Source organism: Epinephelus moara, chromosome 8 (assembly GCF_006386435.1).
Source record: "Epinephelus moara isolate mb chromosome 8, YSFRI_EMoa_1.0, whole genome shotgun sequence".
NCBI lineage: Eukaryota > Metazoa > Chordata > Actinopteri > Perciformes > Serranidae > Epinephelus > Epinephelus moara.
Window position 1 is genome coordinate 37623124 of NC_065513.1, and position 20514 is coordinate 37643637.

Consider the following 20514-nt stretch of genomic DNA (forward strand, 5'->3'; position numbering starts at 1 on the left):
CGTTTCTGCTGCTGGTTGAAATCTGTACTCACACAGCGTGCTGAATGATTTATTTTGCTCGCACAAAACTATTTTTAGTCGCAAATGCGAGTAAAATGCTCGCACCGTAGAGCTCTGTGGAAAACAAATCACTGCCAACAAGTAAAAAGAAATAAATAATAACTTTCACTGCTCAAAGATACTCACATGTCTGGAAAACAAACCACTGCAGCAGCAGGTGGCCAGGTGGCCAGCACTCGCCGTTACTGGACGGCGCATGGACACTCACCCTCTTGCGATTGGACTTTGAACTTATCCCACAGTAGTGGTACTTGAGGCACCGTAGTACTATGGTACTCCACCCTGCAACACCAGTGACATCAGCCAATACTGTATGTAGTTTTTCGATGTGAAAAGTTCTAGACCCATGCAAATTAGTTCCGGAACGCACCAGGGCCTTTTCTGAAAAGATCCAAACTGATTAGCCGACTACTAAAATAGTCACAGATTATTTTAATAGTCGATTAATCATTGATTAGTCGACTAATCGTTGCAGCCCTACCCACCAGTTGGGAACCACTGGTCTAAACACTGGAGGACGGAATAAAACTGGGTGCAGCAGCACAGCTGCGTCAGGTGGAAACATTCCTCGTATCTAGACCTCAAGGTATCGGATATGTTTTTCACTCAAATGTCACAGGCAGCTCCATGTGACCTCACTGCGTCTGTAACCACGACCTGAAACGTTCATTTATGCTTTACGTCTATCTCTTCCAACAATATGTGGATAAACGCAAGGTTGATGCCTAATAAAAAGCCACTGAATAAGTGTATCAATCTATATTTTGCAACCTAGGCTGAACAGAGTGTGCTGTCTCTGGACGGAACTCAGAGAGCAGCACACTCTGCTCTAGTTTATAATCCGACAGACGCTCAGAGTTAAGTCCTGAAAAAAGGTACCACTGGGTACCGCTGCCAAATTCCAGGTACTGACATGGGTTCAAATCTGAACGGTGCCCAACCCTTAAGAAGGAGCAACCGAAGAAAAACTCTGAGCCTGTTAAAGTAGTCAGTCTGTGTCATCCTTCACTTTAACCTAAAATATGGTAAAAACAAAGGTCATGAAATCTTCATGTGATAAAAATAAATACAGCTCTAATATAGAAGCACACTGTGTATTTGTGGTAAAAAGTATGGACAAATAATAAATCAGGATTTACTTACATTTGTACTTCCAGCTAATGTGATCTGACTTCATAATGTGGCTGAATACTAAAGGTTTAATACGGACTCGACTGAGGTGACTACATCTGTCCTGGTTATTTGACATTGACACAAAGCTGGCTGGCCAAAACCAGGTCAGATCACAGCTACTGCATTGCAGCTAAATCTCAAACACCACACACACATAGAGACACACACCTGTATATATACACAACTACTCTCTATCATGATACATTACAAGGCCATACTGCAACCTCTGGCAACCTCTATCCAGAGATCACAGCCAACAAACAAGCTCTGTGATTGGCTGGAAGCCTTGCCCAACAGACCTGTCCTACATTTCCTTTTGACATGTGTTGGATAGGCATTAACCTTTTCAGGGCTGCAAGAGGTCGGGCGGGAGTGATTGAAAGACATTAAACACAGAGGAGAACCCTGGCTGTGTGTGTTTGTGTGTAATATTATCAGCAATTAACTAGAAGTCTTTAATCTTTTCTTGTTGTGGCGGTAATAGATTACTGATAGAGTTCACTGTGCAGTTGACAGAGTGCATCGCAGTCTCAGCTCCTCTGCTATGTCTGTCTGAATATCTGTTTGAGTGTGTGTGTGTGTGTGTGTGTGTGTGTGTGTCAGAGAGAAAGAGAGAGTCAGATGAGAGTCCCGTGCTAAAGGCATGTAGGCGCACAGGCGCATGGCCCTCAGCTGCCAAGTGCCTGGGGTGCCTTCTCTCGCATGACCCCTCCCTCCCCTCGGCTTCCACCTCCATCTGCCAGTCCTGAGCAAATGCTCCTCTTAAGTTGCTGCAACCAAGGCTCTAATCTCAGCGACCTTACCTGCTGCCTGAAAAACAGTGCAACAACAAAGCCACCTTAACCAAATCCCACTTCTAAAGTGGAGCAGCAAGTCATCCTGACGGCCATAAAACCTGGCTGTGGCAGCCCATGTCAGATAGGTCATGGAGCTATGAATAGGACCTGGAGTAGAAGTAGTATACAGCAGCTCTGCCGGCTCTAACGCTGCTCTGCTGTTTCCTAGAACATGGCTCATCCATTAGTAAGGAGCGCAGCGCAAGCCTCGTGCACCACCCAGTCAGGTCAGATCAGTCCTCCTATCAGATGTAGAAGCAGGGAGATTATGCTGTGCCTCAGAAATATGGTGGGAAGCTGCAAGCAGCTGCACTCCCTGATAAAGCAGCTAGAGTGAAATGTATAGGTCCAATGATAGCGCAACGTAAAGGTGAATTATTCATTGTGTGTGTGTGTGTGTGTGTGTCTGTGTGTGTTGCTTTGGGTCTCATCGAGCCAATTGCTGGGATTAACTGTTAGCCTCCTGCTAATAGCAGCTGGATAATCTAGGATGGGTTTAATCTCATTAAAAGCAGCTCGCTGCATTGACATAGAGTCAAAATGTGTGACAACTGCTGCCTAGGATGATGGCACACAGCATTCAAATGGCGATGTATATTTTAGAAAAGGTTTGTCATCTTGTTTTTTTTTTTCTTTTGTCTGTTTTTTATTTTTTACATACAAAGCAAAATTCCAATATAAGCTCTTAATGCCTGTTTTTTCCCATGTTGTGGACACACATACATTCCTACACTGAAAATATTATGTAACAGTAGCAGCGCTAAACATCCACTTGAAAAAGTTACTAAGGAAAAACTAAAGAAAGTTGGAAAAACTGAGCCATCTAAACCTGCAATAACTGATTTTTTGGCCACTTAGGGGCAGCAGAAAACAAGCTGTGACACGATATTAACACATCACTTTTAAATTCATATGGCGATCTTGTTAGTTGCTTATGTGCACATCTAGTAGTAATGGAGTAACATTATCATTCACTTACAGTCGTGTTTCTGCCCAACTGGTAAATTTAGGTCCAATATTCACTGTCTATTGGCTCTGTTTTTGGTCTCTACCAGCTCCTGACCATCATCAAGTCTTTAATTGTGTTTTGTTTGCTGTGTGGTGCTGAGCAGGTGGTGTGCAGTGGGTCTTTGGAGCTGTTTCGTTAAAAAAAAGAAAGAAAGCTGCATGCTGTGGCTGGAAACCAGGCTATGAGAGGGGTAAGGGCGAATCATAAAGTTGTGCGCCAAACATCTTAACAATAACACTGACGAGGCTTAAACTGTAGGGCTGCCCCAGACTAAGAATTTTCCTAGTCGACCAACAGTCGTCATTTAGGGCCATTAGTCGACTAGTCGTCCGCATGTTTACAATATTTATTTAATTATTGAATTATATATTTTGGGCTGGGCAACGCAATGGTTTGAGTTGAAGGTGTGAGAAAGAATAGTATCAGTAACATTGTTAACACTGTGCTACATTACAGAGAAATACAAAACCGTACTAATGAACCTTCATTAATATAGGCCTATATTTTATCTACAAGTGCACGTCACACACTGAGCGAGCCGCCTGTTAATGACGCTGTGGGCTAATGGGCATGTAGCTACTTCCATGTTTCAGATGATACGTCATGTTTGTAGTCGACCAATGAAGATGAGTTTACATATCACCTTGGGTTCGTCCTTCACCTTCTCAAAATGATCCCACACTTTGGATTTCCTGCCCGACATGTTATTAACTAGCCTGTGGAATAACCGCAGGTACCAGCCCTTGAAATTAGGGGCCGTACACATGCTGCGTCTTTAACCACCTGGAAAACGTGAGGTCTGCAACTAAGCAACCAATGAAATCTTGCCAACTAACGACCTTTCTGGTCGACTAAAGTTCCATCGACTATTCAGGGGCACCCCTATTAAACTCACTACCATGAAGCAGAGAAGAGCCATAAATCTGGTTGATAATTATCTGTATGTTCATCAATACGAGCGACCCTTTATCACTTCATACACTGTTATAAAAAATACTGATTATACCAACTTTAAATATTACATATTTGGTCATGGATAAGTAACAAAAGCTGAAACAGCTGAAAAGCAGCGGTCTATATATCGCACATCTTTTTAAAACCTCAGAAAAAAGATTTATATTTCCACTGCACAAAATTTTATGAGTCAAGGTAGCAATATTAATTTTTAATAATGTCTGCTGCGGCTCGAAATAGCATGTTGAAATACAATGCCGAAAGTGCACTACATCATCATCTAATTTATTTATTAACACTACGCTGTTTCCAAGTGTCTGCATTCTCTAGTCTTAACATTTTCAAACAACTGTGCGCGCTGTCTCCAGCTGGTTGATCCTTAAAAACATCCCTGTTCCACATCATGTCATCACAAGAGCACAGTATCATAAATCATGCACATTTACAAAAAAGTATTACTGACACAACACACAGGTTAACTGACAAGTGATGCAGTCTTGATTGAGACTGACAAACAGATATGACCAGACATTCTAGGTTGATGCCCTCTGCTAATGCCTGTTAAAATGCCTCTTCCACCACACTGGGCATTTTCACACACAAGCAGTGGCTCTGTTTGTGTGTGTTCGTGTGTGTTCGTGTGTGTGTGTGTGTGTAGGCAGGGTAACAGTCAAGTATCAGTGCGGTGCCACCTGGCAGGGCCTCGGGAGTGGGGCTCCAGTTACGAGGCTGGAGGGGCAGCAGGAGATTTACACTGGGCAAGTGGTGGTGTGAAGAGCCACAGCGACCACTGTGGTGCCGGATTGGTCTTCATGGTCGTGGCATTTAGCCTTGGCTTTGGCTTAAACTGTTACTGGCTGCACAGCCTGTGGAACTAATTAAGGTGCTTAAAGGATCTTTTTTGATTTACTAAAACATTAAAATGATTATATACTAAAATATTATTACAGTACATTAACATATATTAAAACATTATGTTAAATATGAAGCATTTGGCTTCGTCCAGTTATTGAAAATGACTGCAACAGTAGAAGGAGCTTATCTTCCCATCACCAAATTCACAAGCAATCACTTTTAAAGAACTCAGAGCTAAGAGCCTTCACTGCTTTATAATACCCCTCTCTCCATACTGATTATTTAATGGTTGACTTCCAGGGAAAGCAACAGAGATTAACTTTTGCTACAGGATGCTTCAGTGTAAGTCAAAGAGGAGAAAAAGAGGAGCAGCTTCAGTAGTGTGGAATAAACTGTGGCGTCCGGAATGACTCTATCTTCCATCCATCCATCCATTTTCATAACCGCTTATCCTCTTGAGGGTCGCGGGGGGGGCTGGAGCCTATCCCAGCTGACACTGGGCGAGAGACAGGGTACACCCAGTTCGTTTGGGCAGGTGTGAACACAGAGGGGCCACTGCAGCACAGTAGTAGCTCTATTTTTCTGTCACAAACTTCTGTAACTGTTCCATTGTCCTCCTATTCTCATACACAGACCCCAATGTGATAAAAATGCTGTCCTACGCAGCACCATCTGAGAGGGTAATTGCTGTTAGATATCACTTATATAACTGTCTACACTGTAGGTGGGGAGGTGACCACTGGGACAGAGAAACTATGAACAAATGAGTCATTCTTGTATGGTTGCGCCTTGTACTTTTAGCATGTGAAATAATAGTGAAATTCAACTATGATCTTTTTGTTTGAAACCCCACTATGCAAACCAGTCAGCACACAGGACACTGGTTTCAGTCCTTGTATATGTTGTGTTACAAAGGAATTAGCAACACCTGTGATGAAAACCTGAAGTATGTGTGTGCTTACCTCTTGCAGATAACTTTTTGGTGTTGATTATTTTGGCGGCATACTCCTGTCCTGTACACAGCTTCACACATCTGCGCACCACTGAAAAGGCTCCCCTGTAAAGACAGAAAAAACATTTGGTAAGCTTTGGTGCATCAGTCGAAACATTACGTCCATGCTTCTCTAACTGGATTATCCATCAGCTGTTAATGGAGAGGTATCATCAGCACACCTGCAACTTCTTGATGAATGACAAACAAAATGATGAAGGACCTCAGCTCGACTTAATGACTATAGCTGAGGGTTTTGTGGAGAACATTTTCAGCACAGCTGGCACTTTTCAAGGCCAAACGGTGAGCAGATCTGATGTCACTTGCTCTCATGTTAAGCGCAGCTACCTACATTAAAAGACTATGCTGCCAGGTTTGTCTGCTTAATAGGCTCCCATGAGGTCCCTCAACCAGAGTCAGCAGATTCTAAGTAACACGCACATAAGTGGCGTGTGAGAACCAGGGCTAAAATGGGCTCTTAAGACACAAACCCATCATCAGTGATAGGTCCTTTACCTTGAAAAGCCTGTCATGATGCACACACACTCACACCAGGTCCAAAACCAAAGTATAGTGCCTTACAGCCACCTTTGTGTAAACTTTTGCATGTTGACCCAAAGCAAGCAGCAACCTCCAGGGCTGGAAAATGAAGCTGACACGAAAGTGCTAAAAACTGCGATGCTTTGAGCAGCCGCTTGAGGCTGGCTCCAGATGCAGGACAACCATTTTAAAATGTCCAACTTTACAGCATAAATAAACATGTTTACAGCCTGGTACTCCCCTAATGACAACTGTACAGGGGGTTGGATTTTCTTATAACTCACCAGTTTACATTTTATTAAGGCTTAAAGTTATGCAATTAAGGGCGGGTCCTTCCTCTCAGTCAGATTCACCCTCGCTCCTTCACAGCACCATCCTCTGGCTCCAAAAAACCAAGATGTGACGACCGAAGTGCTGAACTCGAGGCTTCAAAACAGGAGTCCACAAACCTAGTCTCTATATACAGACTCTGTAGGCAAACCCCGGAGATCTTGCCTCCGGAAGAAGAGCGGAAGAGCCCTGGTTTCCGGTTGTAGGCTGTTTGTAGTCCACGTGATATTGACCAATCACGTTTGAGCCGGCTGCAGTTGTTGCCAGGTTAAACGGTCCGTGCGGTGAACTAACGAGGCAGAACATAATTGGCGTCACTGCAAACTCTGAATCCATCACAATGGTTCAGCATATTTACTTATATATAAACGGAAGTCGGAAACGGAAATTCGCCTCCTCTACCAAAATCAAACTGGAATGCCAAAAAATCGGGGGTCTGCCCCCAGAGGCTGTATCGCCGTCTGCCGGAAGTCAGACGCCGAATACAGCCGATGGGTTCCGAGAATGCACAAACCAATGGGTGAATTCAAAATGGCTACGTCCATTAATTTTACAGTCTATGTCTCAAAGCCAATTTGCACCATTGCTACTCGGTGGTTCCACAAACAGTAACTCAAAATTTAAATGAAACTGCAGCAGGAAACTCTGAATATCTGGATGCATCTGGCCATAAAAAGTGTACATTTCAGCAGCCTCAGCCCTTAAGACAAAAATATCTCTCTTCAAATACCATAAGCAAACAATTCAACACTTGGCAGAGAATAGGGCTGCAAATAACAATTATTTAATTATCAATTAATCTACCAGTTATTTTCTCAATTCATCAATAACCTTTTTTGTCAATAAAATGTCAGAACAAAGTCAAGGCACAGAAACATGCCCTGTGTTATTTTCAAGAGCCCAAGGTGGCATTTTAAGATGGTATGTATGTTAGCCGGTGCTGCTATGTTAGCTCGTGCTAAACAGACGGACGTTAAACTGACTGTTACGTAACAGCAGCAACAGAAAGTTTGTTGATCCTTTCCACCAATGAAGAAGGTTTGTCTCTCACATAGGTGTTCACCTCTGCATCTGGTTCATAAACTTGTTGAGGGGTGCTGTAGTCATCTTCCAGAAGCGGCATCATGGCATTTTCCTAGTGGCACATATCACTCCAGCCTGAGCAGCAAATTCCGCTATCTCATTATTTCCCCCCGTAGCACCAGTTTACTACATTCAATATTTTAACGTTTCATCTGATAGTACTAATCGGACGAAATTCTTATTGCGGGTTACGGTTAAATAGCTAATTATTAATCAATTGACTGACCTATTGACCAATTATTGCACATCTACTAAGGACCTGACTTCACAGCCTTGGCCGGCCCTGACCTGTAACGTTAGATCCGCCCCAGTCTGACTGCCACTGTTTACAGCAAAAGTTTGACTGGTGCCGCTGGTCTGCCTCCACACTGAGGACATTACAGACGACCACCAAGGTCAGGGTCAAAGGTGAAAGTTGTGAGACCAGCTGGCCTGAGACTTACATGAGCAGACACTGGGGGAATTGTCTGTGTGCAGACACAAAACCCAGCAGAATCCCCAGGGTATTTCAAAACTGTTTCAACAACAGCAACAAGCTGAGTTTGACATGCCTCACCTCAGGATTAGTACTCTCTGGTTAAAGTAGTGACAGAGAATCAACACGCTTACAGAGTGCTTTTCCATGGCGACCATGTGTGCCGTGGCGAAATACGACCCAAAAGTTGTGTGTAAGCATTGCATGGGCGACACCAGCCACACACAAACAAATTATTGACACCAAACTCCACAGCTGTGCCTGGAAAGTTCACACTCTGTGAGGTAAGTATCCGACGTCAGGGCTAAAAATGCTTTAACACACATACACAGTTTAAAAAGGGTAACAGGTCGTGAATGATTGCTTTTCAAAGTCTGGTCTGACACCCAGAAGCATGGACATGCACAGATTAAATTAACCTCAAATTATTTTTGCAAAAAATTGGTGCCTTCAGCAGTCGAGGGTATTTTGTAACCGGATAACTCTGAGTGTCTGGTGTGCTGTTACAGTCTCGCAAGCTGCCTGTGGTGTAGGAGACTTACGCACTGTAGAATTAGGATTTGTAAATCTATACTCTGAAGCTTCAAGTCTAACGGAGATGAAAACAGGATATCAAAAACAAAGAAAAACGATGAGGAGTTTTTCGTAAGCTCTGCTTGCCGTTACAGATTTGTTTCTGGCAGCTGTGTGAGAGAAGGACAGACTTTTGAGAGGTGCCCTTTTGAGTGTGTTTCTTTCTCAGTGAGTAACTGTGACAGGAAGCAACATTCAAGGCTGTGTGACTGTTCATATCATTGTGAAAATGCAGGGTTTAGAGGTTCTCTGTATGGAGCATTAAAAAAACTGCTTGATTATTAACTGTAACTGCAAAACATTGAAAAAAAAACTGAAGACCATTGCAGTGTTTCAGCATACTTCAGCCCATTTACCACACAAATTATGTCATTAACATTGTTGCCAACCATTATTCAAAGCATGCTGTGGTGTTCGTAGTTTAGTACGGCAGACATGATTTGTAATAAATGGGCCAGACACACTAAAGCAAAGGCACGAAGCTTAAATGTCACAAGCCTTGCTAAGAAAGTGACACCATTAGAGAGTGAGCGCGCAACAATTAGCTCTCCTCAGATGCTGGATTAGTATTACAAAGTCACAGAGAGCGTTATCATGAGGATGCCAAGCCATTCACACCTGCGCTCTTTCCTTCAAGCTTTATGTGGCTGGGTGAATAATAAGATTGGTCTATGAAAGATATTTTGCAGTGCGGCGAGGGCATACAGATTAGTCTCTCCCGCTCACACAGAGAGTTTCAAAGCCAGCGCTTCTGACTGGAGTGTATTGTGTAGAAGCTCAGATTTATCTGAACACAGCCAGGCCTACACATTTGATCTGCTGCATTCTTCACAAATGTATTTTTTAATCAAGAGCCGGGAAGTCTCAGTGGGTGTGAGATATATTGGAGTTAGGCAGGCGAAACCTTCCCTGCTAACAATATTTATTACTTAAGGGGTGAACTGAGCACAGCTGGGATGCAATGCTGTATATCAGTCTGAACCCGGCGCCATAGCATTCAGTGTGGCAGACGACCAACCATTAATAGCTGACCACCACCTAATCTATCATACTGGGCTTCTTCAAATATCTAGAAAACGGAACACCCCATCAAACACATACGTTCTGAGTATCAAACACTCACCACCTGTACGCTTTAAAGGGGGCTCTGAAAAACTTGCGTCCCAGACAACACTGTTTCACCAAAATATGCCAATATAACTCAAAGTATACAACTTTCATCTGTTACTGGGGCAGTTAACTGTTTGTTGCTCATAATCGTAAAGCAATGTAGGAATACAGGAATAAAGTTATCAGTGAGTGCTGATACTCAGAATAAAGCCTTTTGGTGTTTTCCCTCCTTAGTCATTTCTTTTTCTTTCTCTTGGCATTAAAATCCATGACTGTTGGTTGACGAGCTACAGACATGAGTTTCACCTGCTCTTGAAGATGTCAGATGAGCTGCCATAAAGACCTGTTACCACCTAAAAATATACCTTAAAATAGCAGTGTGTAAGATTTAGGGAGATTTAGAGGTGTCCAGGAATGATTGCAGATTGCAACCAGCTGAAATGTCTCCCTTAAAATTCCTTCAGAATTATCTGCAGAGCTCTCCGGAAAACAGAAACAAATGGACCAGGTAATCAAAAAAAAACACCACTGATTAAGGGAGTTTCAGGTAAAAACAAATAAATGGGTAAATAAAAACTGTGTTTTTTGGATGCCATCGAAGCGGAGGGGCTTCTTACTGCAGTGGTTGATGTGAAAACCGAATGGCCTTATACAGAGCCTGTGTTTTGTTTGGTTTGTCTGTTATGGGCCACTGTAGGAACATGGAGGTGTAACGATATGAGATTTCACAGTATGATAACCATCTCAGAAAATATCGCAGTTTCATAGAATCCACGGAAGGGTTATTTTTGGTTGAAAAAGCTTTACTGTAATTGAAAAATTTCCTAATTGAAGTATATGAAAAAGTCTCCCTTTTGAAAATATGTTAAAAACAAAGTGTGAGATTCTCTATCCACTTATATCTTTTTAAATATCATAGATAAGCAAATGTACACAGTACAATAACCGTCAATTTTCATAGCACAGTATACTTTTAAACTGGTATACTGTAGGGCTGCAACGATTAGTCGACTAATCGATGACTAATCGACTATTAAAATAATCGTTGACTATTTTAGTAGTCGCCTAATCGGTTTGAGTCATTTTTCATAGAAAAGTACTATAAAAGTACCTCAAAATACTCTTATTGCANACTTTTAAACTGGTATACTGTAGGGCTGCAACGATTAGTCGACTAATCGATGACTAATCGACTATTAAAATAATCGGTGACTATTTTAGTAGTCGACTAATCGTTTTTTCATAGAAAAGTACTATAAAAGTACCTCAAAATACTCTTATTGCAGCTTCTTACGTTCAAATATTGGCAGCTTTACACACTCTCCTATGATGGTGAACTAAATCCCTTTGGCGTGAGTACGAAACAAGACATTAGATGACATAATTTGGGGGTTTGGGAGAGACAGACCGACATTTTTCAACATTTTAACACATTTTTCGATAAAATGATTAGTCGACTAATCCAAGAAATAATGGACAGATTAGTCGACAATGAAACTAATCGGTAGTTGCAGCCCTACTGGTGGGTCACGGTCCAAAAGTGGGCCACAGGTACATTCTGAATGGACCGCAAGTGTATTGAAAGACATACGGTAAATTTCAGGCACAGAGGTTTTATTTTGAAGTGCCATTTCCTGCTGTAGAGTGAGGGACTAACAGACAGCCACTTGACAGAAACAGCAAACTTGCTTGAAGACATGGCCAAGTGAAAGTATGACACTGAATATGTTGAACTGTGTGGACCTTGAACTGATGAATGCAGAGAAATCTGGACACTGTTGGGAACTACTGATCTAGACTGACGGCGATCAACTCTGGTGGCGGCATCGCAGCCAGAAAGCGGCATGCTCTCACCAAAATAACCTCTTAGGTACAGAAATTTGGCACTGATTGCTTAAACGTGAATTGGTATCGAAGAAATAATCGACAGATTAGTCGACAATGAAAATAATCGTTAGCTGCAGCCCTAGTATACTGTTGTATCCCTAGTGGGAACAAGGGGGTGCAACATGGCAATCTCTGTGGATCCGCTGCCTACATTGATATTGATATTGTTTGATATAATCAGCTCATTCAAAGGTAACAAAAACACAACAACTCTTTTTTTCAGGTGACTATACACTCTTAAAAACCTACTTATTAAATTACATTCCATTTCTGCCAATATATCCCCATAAATCCTTCACACTGGACCTTTACAGAATCTGCCTTAAAACCACTTTCAAATAAGAGTGTAAGGCCCAATCCCAATACCCCCCCTTGCCCACTACCCCTTAGCCCTCAAAATGAAGCAACGAGGGGTAGGGGTAGAAATCTTTCCCTAGGAATTGGGACACCACTCACTACATCACCATGTCGGTTACGTTCACGCATACGTAACTATTTTAAACAGGAAGCTGCGAGCCATCTACCTTTCCAACCAGCATCTACAATGGAGTCTAATTCATCCTACCGATCGCGTTTGCCGCATTCATCATGCTTCGTTTGATGAACAACAGATGACAGGGAACTTCTAGCTAGCTAGCTAGCTAGCTAACCAGCTAACATTGCGAGACAGCATAGTTATACTAGCTGGCGTGTTATCGTAATGTGAAAAGTCCTACAATTTTGCAGATCAGGACAGATGACAGACGCCAGATAGTGCGAGCTAGCTAGCTAGCTAACAAGCAACCTGACGACAGTAACGTTAGCTAAACTTTTTTCCTCATCTCTTGCTCGGTGGTAGCCATGGCGACGTCTTCCCCTCGCTGGCAAGTCAGCATCTGAAATCCTTCGCTCCGAAGGGCTAGTTTCATACCCTCTACCCCTCGTCATGCCCCCTACCCCTACACGCAAAAAGGAATTGGGACACCACTACCCCTCGCGGGAACGTGCAAATGTAGGGGCAGGGCCAAGGGGTAGGGCTAAGGGGGGGTATTGGGATGGGCCCTAAGTGTCTACAGGCGGCCATCTTGGAGGCTTTTTAACCCTGCAAATTAAAATCTAGAGGAACACCTAATCATGCAAGCAGGGCTGAGCAATGTACCAGTGTTATATTGCACTGTGGGAAAACACAGGTCTCAAAAGAAACTCAATGCATCATACATGATCTTTATCACTGCTATTTACTGATTCACAACCAGGATCATACATATGATTATTTTTGAGGCACTGTGAGCAAACTGTTTGGCTTGTTAATCTAAAATTTATAGGGTTAATATACGTTGCAGTAGGTAATAAAACATCTAATAAAGAAACCTATGATTTTAGGTAACAAATTCCTGTCAGTAAATTAGCCTCTTTCCCAATTCCATGAAACCACACAAGAGTACGACACACACTGCACACTGTAGTTTTGAATATTTTGGTTGTTTTTGTTGTCGTTGCCGCTATCATCCCAGAGGTGGCTGCCTAAACAGCATGGAGCCAATCAAGCTATCAGTAAATAACAAGTGATATGCATAATAATCAAACAACACCAGCGAGACCCATGACACCCTACAGCAGCAATGTAAACAATAAGCGCCTGATGAGGAGTGACTTCTCATTTGTTCCCCTTCCTCCTCCGCCCTGTCATAACAATACAATAACTATAATGTTGCACTATACAGACTTAAAGCAACAGTTGGTAACTTTGCAGAAAATATCTTTGTGTCATTTTTGCTGAAACTGTTATTATATTGTGAAAGATGTACATAAGACATGAGACTACTGCTTTCAATGGCATTTGCCAGAATCTACGGCAGCACACCAAAAACAACCAATCACTACAGAGGAGTCTATAACACAGCAGTCAAATTAGGCAGCGTTGATCAAATATGAATCATGTTACTGCATCGCCTATATCTTGCCTCAGATGTTTTCAGAAACATATTTTAGTGTCCTGTTTAGCTGTAAAATGAGTAGGGCTGCCCCCGAATAGTCGACCAAACGTTAGTCGACCAGAAAGGTTGTTAGTCGGTAAGATTTCAGTGGTTGCTTAGTCGCAGGAAAAAAAACAAAACGTGAAACACTATTAGGAGCTGCGCCTCGTCAAAAATAAATCAAAACCTATATGATTGGATCATGTGGGAGTTTAATTTGAAAGGACAGACACAGGAAGTGGCCACGCTCAGGTTACAAACCAATCACAGCCGACAGATATCTTTCCCTTCTTCTGTAAATATTCAGTCTGATAAATACAGAAAAGTTGATCATGTTAGTGCAGGGCTACCCAGAGCTTTACATCTGTCCTACTGACAATAGGCCTACACACCTGGAAGAAGATCAGCTCTGCACTCAGGATTTCAGGTAAATAGGCTATATGATGCTTGTTAAGTTTGCTTAGCAACCTCAGACGTAACCTCCCACCACACTCTTGAAAGCTGGCACAAAAAAGGTGCAAGAATACCACAGGTTTTCCAGATGGTTAAAGACGCAGCATGTGTACGGCCCCTAATTTCCAGGGCTGGTACCTGCGGTTATTCCACAGGCTAGTTAATAACATGTCGGGCAGGAAATCCAAAGTGTGGGATCATTTTGAGAAGGTGAAGGACGAACCCAAGGTGATATGTAAACTCATCTTCATTGGTCGACTACAAACATGACGTATCATCTGAAACATGGAAGTAGCTACATGCCCATTAGCCCACAGCGTCATTAACAGGCGGCTCGCTCAGTGTGTGACGTGCACTTGTAGATAAAATATAGGCCTATATTAATGAAGGTTCATTAGTACGGTTTTGTATTTCTCTGTAATGTAGCACAGTGTTAACAATGTTACTGATACTATTCTTTCTCACACCTTCAACTCAAACCACCAAAATATATCATTCAATAATTACACTAATATCGTAAAAACGCGGGCGACTAATCGACTAATGGCCCTACATGACGAGTATTGGTGGACTAGGAAAATTCTTAGTCGGGGGCAGCCCTAAATCATACGAACAATTACCTGACATAAGATGTTTCCTGGTAGGTTGCAAACATGACAACAGCAAAAAAGCATAAAGTCAAGAGCAGGGCTGCTACTTTCAGGAGAGGTAGAAAGTTGAGTACTTTTTTTACTGAAAGATAAAACGGTAACGTTTGTGCCACTGGTGCATGTTTCTTTTTGTTTAACCCATATCAGTGGTTCCCAACTGGTCCAGCCTTGGGGTCCAGATTTCTCCTAGCCCATTAGTTCAAGGTCCATACAGTTTAACACATTCAGCGTCATACTTGCGTTTGCCCATGTCGTTGAGCTAGTTTGCTGTCTCTGTCAAGTTGCTGTCCATCAATCATTCACTCTACAGCAGGAATTCACCGTACTTAAAAATAAAGTGTGGCTTTCACAAACGTGACTTGTTTGCGAGTCATTTGTGGCCCATTCAGGATGGACCCATGACCCACTTCTGGGCCGCAACCCACCAGTTGGGAACCACTGACCCACACAATGGGAGAAGCCGCTGGCCCCCAGTATTTTTACATGATCTAATCTGGCCCCCATTCAAAAAAGTTCGGACACCCCTGGAGTAGGCAGGAGTCAGGCAACTGGATGTGGCCCATCTAATTTCTTCTGGCGTGCCGAGTTCAGGCCGATGCTGGGCCAGGTCATTTCTGATAACGGCCCCGTGATGGCAGTGTCGGCAGCCGGAATTGGGCCAGCTGATTTGGCCCGATTCTGGGGCGTCCTTCATACCAAGTCTCAGCAGAGTCGGACAACAGGACCCGGCCCAGCTAATTTCATCTGGCATGCCGAGTTCTGGCCGATTCTGGGCCATTTATTTTTAAAAATAAAGATTACAAACAGCTTTAAACAATGTCTCCAGTATTTAGAGGTGAGTTTGGTGACCTTGTGTTCATTTTAAATCTTATGATATTGCTCTAATTATCCTGTCCACTGTGTGGGAAGCTCAAACATGACTTTTAGGCAGCATTACTGAACTTGCTTTCCCTCTATTAAAGCATTAGTAGAATGCACTTAGAGTGACTTAGTTTAACAGTTGTTAGTAGATTATGGACATGGTGAGTACAGATTGAGTTCATGACATTCAAACTCCATTTTGCTACTTTTCAGTCTGCTATGGCCCCACAGCTGATTTTTCTGCAGTGTATTTACAGATATTTGTTGACAAGGACAATATTTTTTTTATATTTTGCTGGAATATTTGCACAGCGTCCCTTCTAACTATGACTGATATGGAAATCTGTGTCTGTTTCCAGTCCTTCGATACTCTGCATGTACAGTAACAATAGCTTTATGACTGGAGATGGATGGGAGTTGTTTTGCCGGGTGCAAGTGCAGAATGTCATATCTCGTGTTATCTGCCACCACACTGCTGCAAAAGAGCCTCCTAAGGAAGCGGCAGTTGTCACTCACTTCACATAGTGTGCAGTGTAGCTACAAAACGTGTCAATCCAGATGACACTAATTTAGTAAAAGAGGTCCAAGGCAAGTTTGATTTCAAAAGACGGCAACAACAAAACATCCTGTACAAGAATGCGTTTCCTTGTGCAGATCTTTGTTTTCTAGCATTGCAGATGACGTTACTTAATTTTCCAAGAGGATATCTGATCACACCGCACAGTGACTGTCATGTGTGCAACCAGAAATACTCAATTTTCATGCACATTGACTGCATTCACCACATCTGAAGATCTATGAACCCCAGCTCTCCGTAAAAGTCATGCAACTGCTACTCTGGGTGGAAAATTACTAAATATGAACCGCAGTTGGCTTCTTTGCATGTGTGGTTCAAATGGTTGCACCGCAACACATCTCTGACACCCCACGTTTGTCTGTATCTTTACGTGTAACTGCAAATATCATGCGCGCTGGTGCATTTTACGCAAGTTTTTCGTGACTATCTCGAAACGCACATGACAAAATGTTCTGAGAAGAGCAAGCATGTGTTCCAGGGAGACATTAACTTGTGCAGAGAGGGAGCGAGCGGCGTATTTTGAGAGCTGTCATCCCGAAAAAGCACACACACACACACACACACACACACACACACAGTCAGCAGACACACAGCACTGCTGGCCTGCAGAGTCGCTCAGCTCTGCTCTGCACAGCCTGGAAACCAGCCTTCATCCAAAAGACACTTCACACACACCCGCACCGGAAAGACGCAACCCAAACCTGACACAAACGCATCAAAAACAGCTGATACTCACTTCCCCAGCTCCTCGTATAGCTGATATTCGTCTGTGAATCGCGTACAGGTTGTTGTGGCCATGTCTCTCCCCTGTCTCTCGCTTCTTTACACTTTATCAGCTCCGGAGGAAAAAAAAATTAACGCGGTAATTTTGCGCTAAATTTGCGTATTAAAATGCGGGTCCGCCCAGCAGCTGCACGGCCGTTGGAGCGGTGAAATGCCTTTCTGGAGGCGCCGAGTGAAGGAGGGTTTGATATAGTAAGACGAGGCGACCAGGGTGGGTGTCCTCTCTCCGTCTGTCTCCACTATCTGACAGCTACCGCGCTCAAAGCGACGCGTAATCAAGCCAGCTGGGCGAAGTCAGGCGACTTCCTGTTCTGTTTCAGAATAAAACGCAGCTTTGATTTTGAAAGGTTGATGATCAGAAAGGTTATTAACGGATGCTTATTCTGATCATCAGCTTCACGTATCATCATTTTTATCCTTTGCGCACAATAATGACGCAACCATGTGCCAACTGTACCTAGTGTGCACAATGTTTATGAATTAGTCCGTGGGCAAGGCCAGAATTTGGTACCACGTAAGGAGGCACAATCTCTTTGGTATCAGTTCCTTTGTAGGGTCCATGTACCGTGAAACTTCAATTAGTAACCCGGGCTAGTACTGGCTTAAATCACTGAACTCAACAGGCCTCTATATGGAACAGGCCTTTAATTCCTTTCTCCCAAAACTGTTGCTCAGCAAAGATGGGGAACTACAACTAACTTATTTGTTTAAATCAGTAAGAATATTACTTGTATAAAAATGAGGCTTCGGATAATAAATCAACTGTAAATCATTCATTTGTTCTAGTTGTGATGGACAGCGCTTTGGAGAGAGAGACAGTTAGGCCCCGATCACACAGTTTTGCAGGTTGCAAAACGAGATGTGCACCTCACCGCCTTTTTTTCTAATGCCCCTGTAAAAAAAACATTAAAAAAAACACCCGGTCATGATGTTTTTTTGTTTGTTTGTTTGTTTGTTTAAATTTCACAGTAGCTGTGGTTGATGGTGAGAGGATGTCAGCAGATAAACAGAGATCTGTGTGGGTACATGAGACCCTCAAAAAGAGGGTGGGTTATGGGAGGTACCACCAGTTGGTCCAGGAGCTTCGCGTCCATGATGGCTGCTTCCAGGCATATTCTAGGGCGACTCGGGGGCAGTTTGACAACCTGCTGTCTACCGTTGGGCCGTATAGCTCTGGGTATCCAGCAACCGCTACCACCAGTTTCTCCTCCATTGTTCATCAACCTTAAACTTGTTGTCGTGACCACCACAGAAGGCCCGCCTCTCAAATGATCCCATTAGACTATGGGGGGGAAATGACGAAAAAGATATGACGTGGGGCGCTTTTCAACTGGAGGAGTTAAGAGCACTGCGGCAAAGGCGCCTAGAGCGTAGAAACACGAGGCGCATCGCAACGCAAAAACAGCAAGCAAAAAGCTTCATTCTCAATGAAAACAACAGCTTTATGACACGCGAGGATTACGGCACCCAGCAGACCGACACAACACCATTGTTTAAAACAGTCCTCACAGCTTAGTTTAATTTTGATGAAAAACGCGTTTGATTTTTTTGATTCTTTTGATTCTTTTGATCTGAAGACTGTTACGGACCAAAGGAATATGAATAACTGACAGGGTAATGGAGAGAAGGAGACATAAGGTTCAGGTTCATACTTGTATCTTGGATTTTTCCTAGAACATGTTTACATGCTTTAGTGTTAAAAAAAACAAACATTATCTTTCTCATAGTGTCTGCCTGGTTATACCTGTATCCACCCTCTGTCTGAAACGTTCTGTTTTAGCGCCTGCCTCTTTAAGTCCTCCTCCTAAAAAAGCCCAGTCTGCTCTGATTGGTCAGTGTTTATGGGTCGTCCACACCTTGATGTCTTTGCGCCGTCATTGCAGCCATGGAATGACAGAAATGGCACTATAGTGGTACTCACTAACTGTGTAGACCGTTTCATTGGATCTGCATTTCTTGGCAATAGCTTGGCTCCATTTTTACCTCCTGTCAGCTGATGTCATTCACACACGCCACAAAACATTCCAACCGAAAATACAAAGGGTGCATTCGTAAACACGAAAATAAGAGCCCTGCTGTTCGAATACACTGAGTGTTCTATTTCTATATTAATTAATAAACAGTTCAGTTCATCACACATTCAGTCTGTTCCATGCTCTCCTCAGACTGAGTGCCCAGAGTGCGCTCTGCCACTCTGAGAGTGTGGTGCTCTGGTTAAACTAACGCCGGAATTCCACTAGATGTGTGTCCATTGCGGAACGGCTGCGCTGCGTATCCGTCCATCTGTCAACACCCACCGGCTGCATTTGTGGTGCAGCTCCGCCGGACAGCGGGAGTCACGAGGACCCACGAGATCTCGCAAATTCACGCATAATCGCACGATATAACAAGATGTAGTTTCTATAAACAGAACCACAAAACCAAGAACATTTTATTGTTTCTATCCAGAGGAGTAGTAGGAAGACATCTCGGTGCACCTCCATGATTAACATCGCCTCGTCCATGGTGTCAACAGGGTGAAATGACGTCTGAAAACCTCTGACCTGTTGACTTCAGGCCTGCCTTTGCCCATTATGACATTTTCAAGGTGTAGTGCAGGGAAATATGATCCGCCGTGAACACTGTGCATTTTATTTTGAAAATTAACCAGACCTCTTGCCCTGCACGATCTGCTCTGTGCTGAACTGCTGCGTTGTGCTCCGGCGTCCGGCAAAAATAGAAATCCTGCGTATTTGTTGCGGAGGGTTCCGGAGCGCCGCAGCTGTGACGGAGCCAGAACGCAGCACAGCCGCAGCCAGTGGAAACACACACATTGACTAGAATTGAAACGTACGTTCCGGCGCGCAGACGCAACCAACACGCATCTGGTGGAATTTGGGGGTCATGGCACACTCCAACAGCGCTTTGTATTTGGTCCGGCACTCAAAGTGAGTATTTCTTAATACACCCAAAGGGACCTCCTCTGAATGTTTATGTTTGAAGTTCGAAATGTAAAGTTGTGACATCACAACTTCAAGGAAGTCCTGATGGTTCATTTAAAGACACACTTTCTGGAAATACTGTGTGTGTGCATTTCTCTGTGACTGAGTGTTTTGATAATTTCACAGTATTCATATAGCACCTATACCTGCTTTATATTAAAGAAGACATGGAAATATGACTTTCTGCAGTATGGGACCTTTAAGTTAGCCAAACCGACACTACAGCAGATCTGTGTGTGACAGATCCAAGTTCATTGTTTGGGTGGTTTTTACCAGGAGCCAAATTATCCGCAGAGGTGTCTTCCTCTCTAGAATACAAGGACCAGACAATTTGAACTGGTAAAAACACTGAAGAAAGTAGTTTCATGTGAAAAGATA

At 43.1% G+C, this 20514-nt stretch overlaps 1 protein-coding gene across 25 annotated transcripts in view; it reads right to left on the minus strand.

The window, feature by feature from the left end:
- LOC126394778 (calcium/calmodulin-dependent protein kinase type II subunit beta) overlaps window positions 1-17395 on the minus strand; it is a 125687-nt gene extending 108292 nt beyond the window's left edge. For all 25 annotated transcript variants that reach the window (XM_050051849.1, XM_050051847.1, XM_050051846.1 and 22 more), the window contains exons 1-2: window positions 17109-17395; window positions 5850-5944 (exon numbers count right to left, since the gene is read on the minus strand). In XM_050051849.1, the coding sequence (XP_049907806.1) occupies window positions 5850-5944; window positions 17109-17170 (157 nt within the window). In that variant the 5' untranslated portion in view covers window positions 17171-17395. The remainder of the gene's footprint in view (window positions 1-5849; window positions 5945-17108) is intronic.
- Window positions 17396-20514: the final 3119 nt, after the last annotated feature.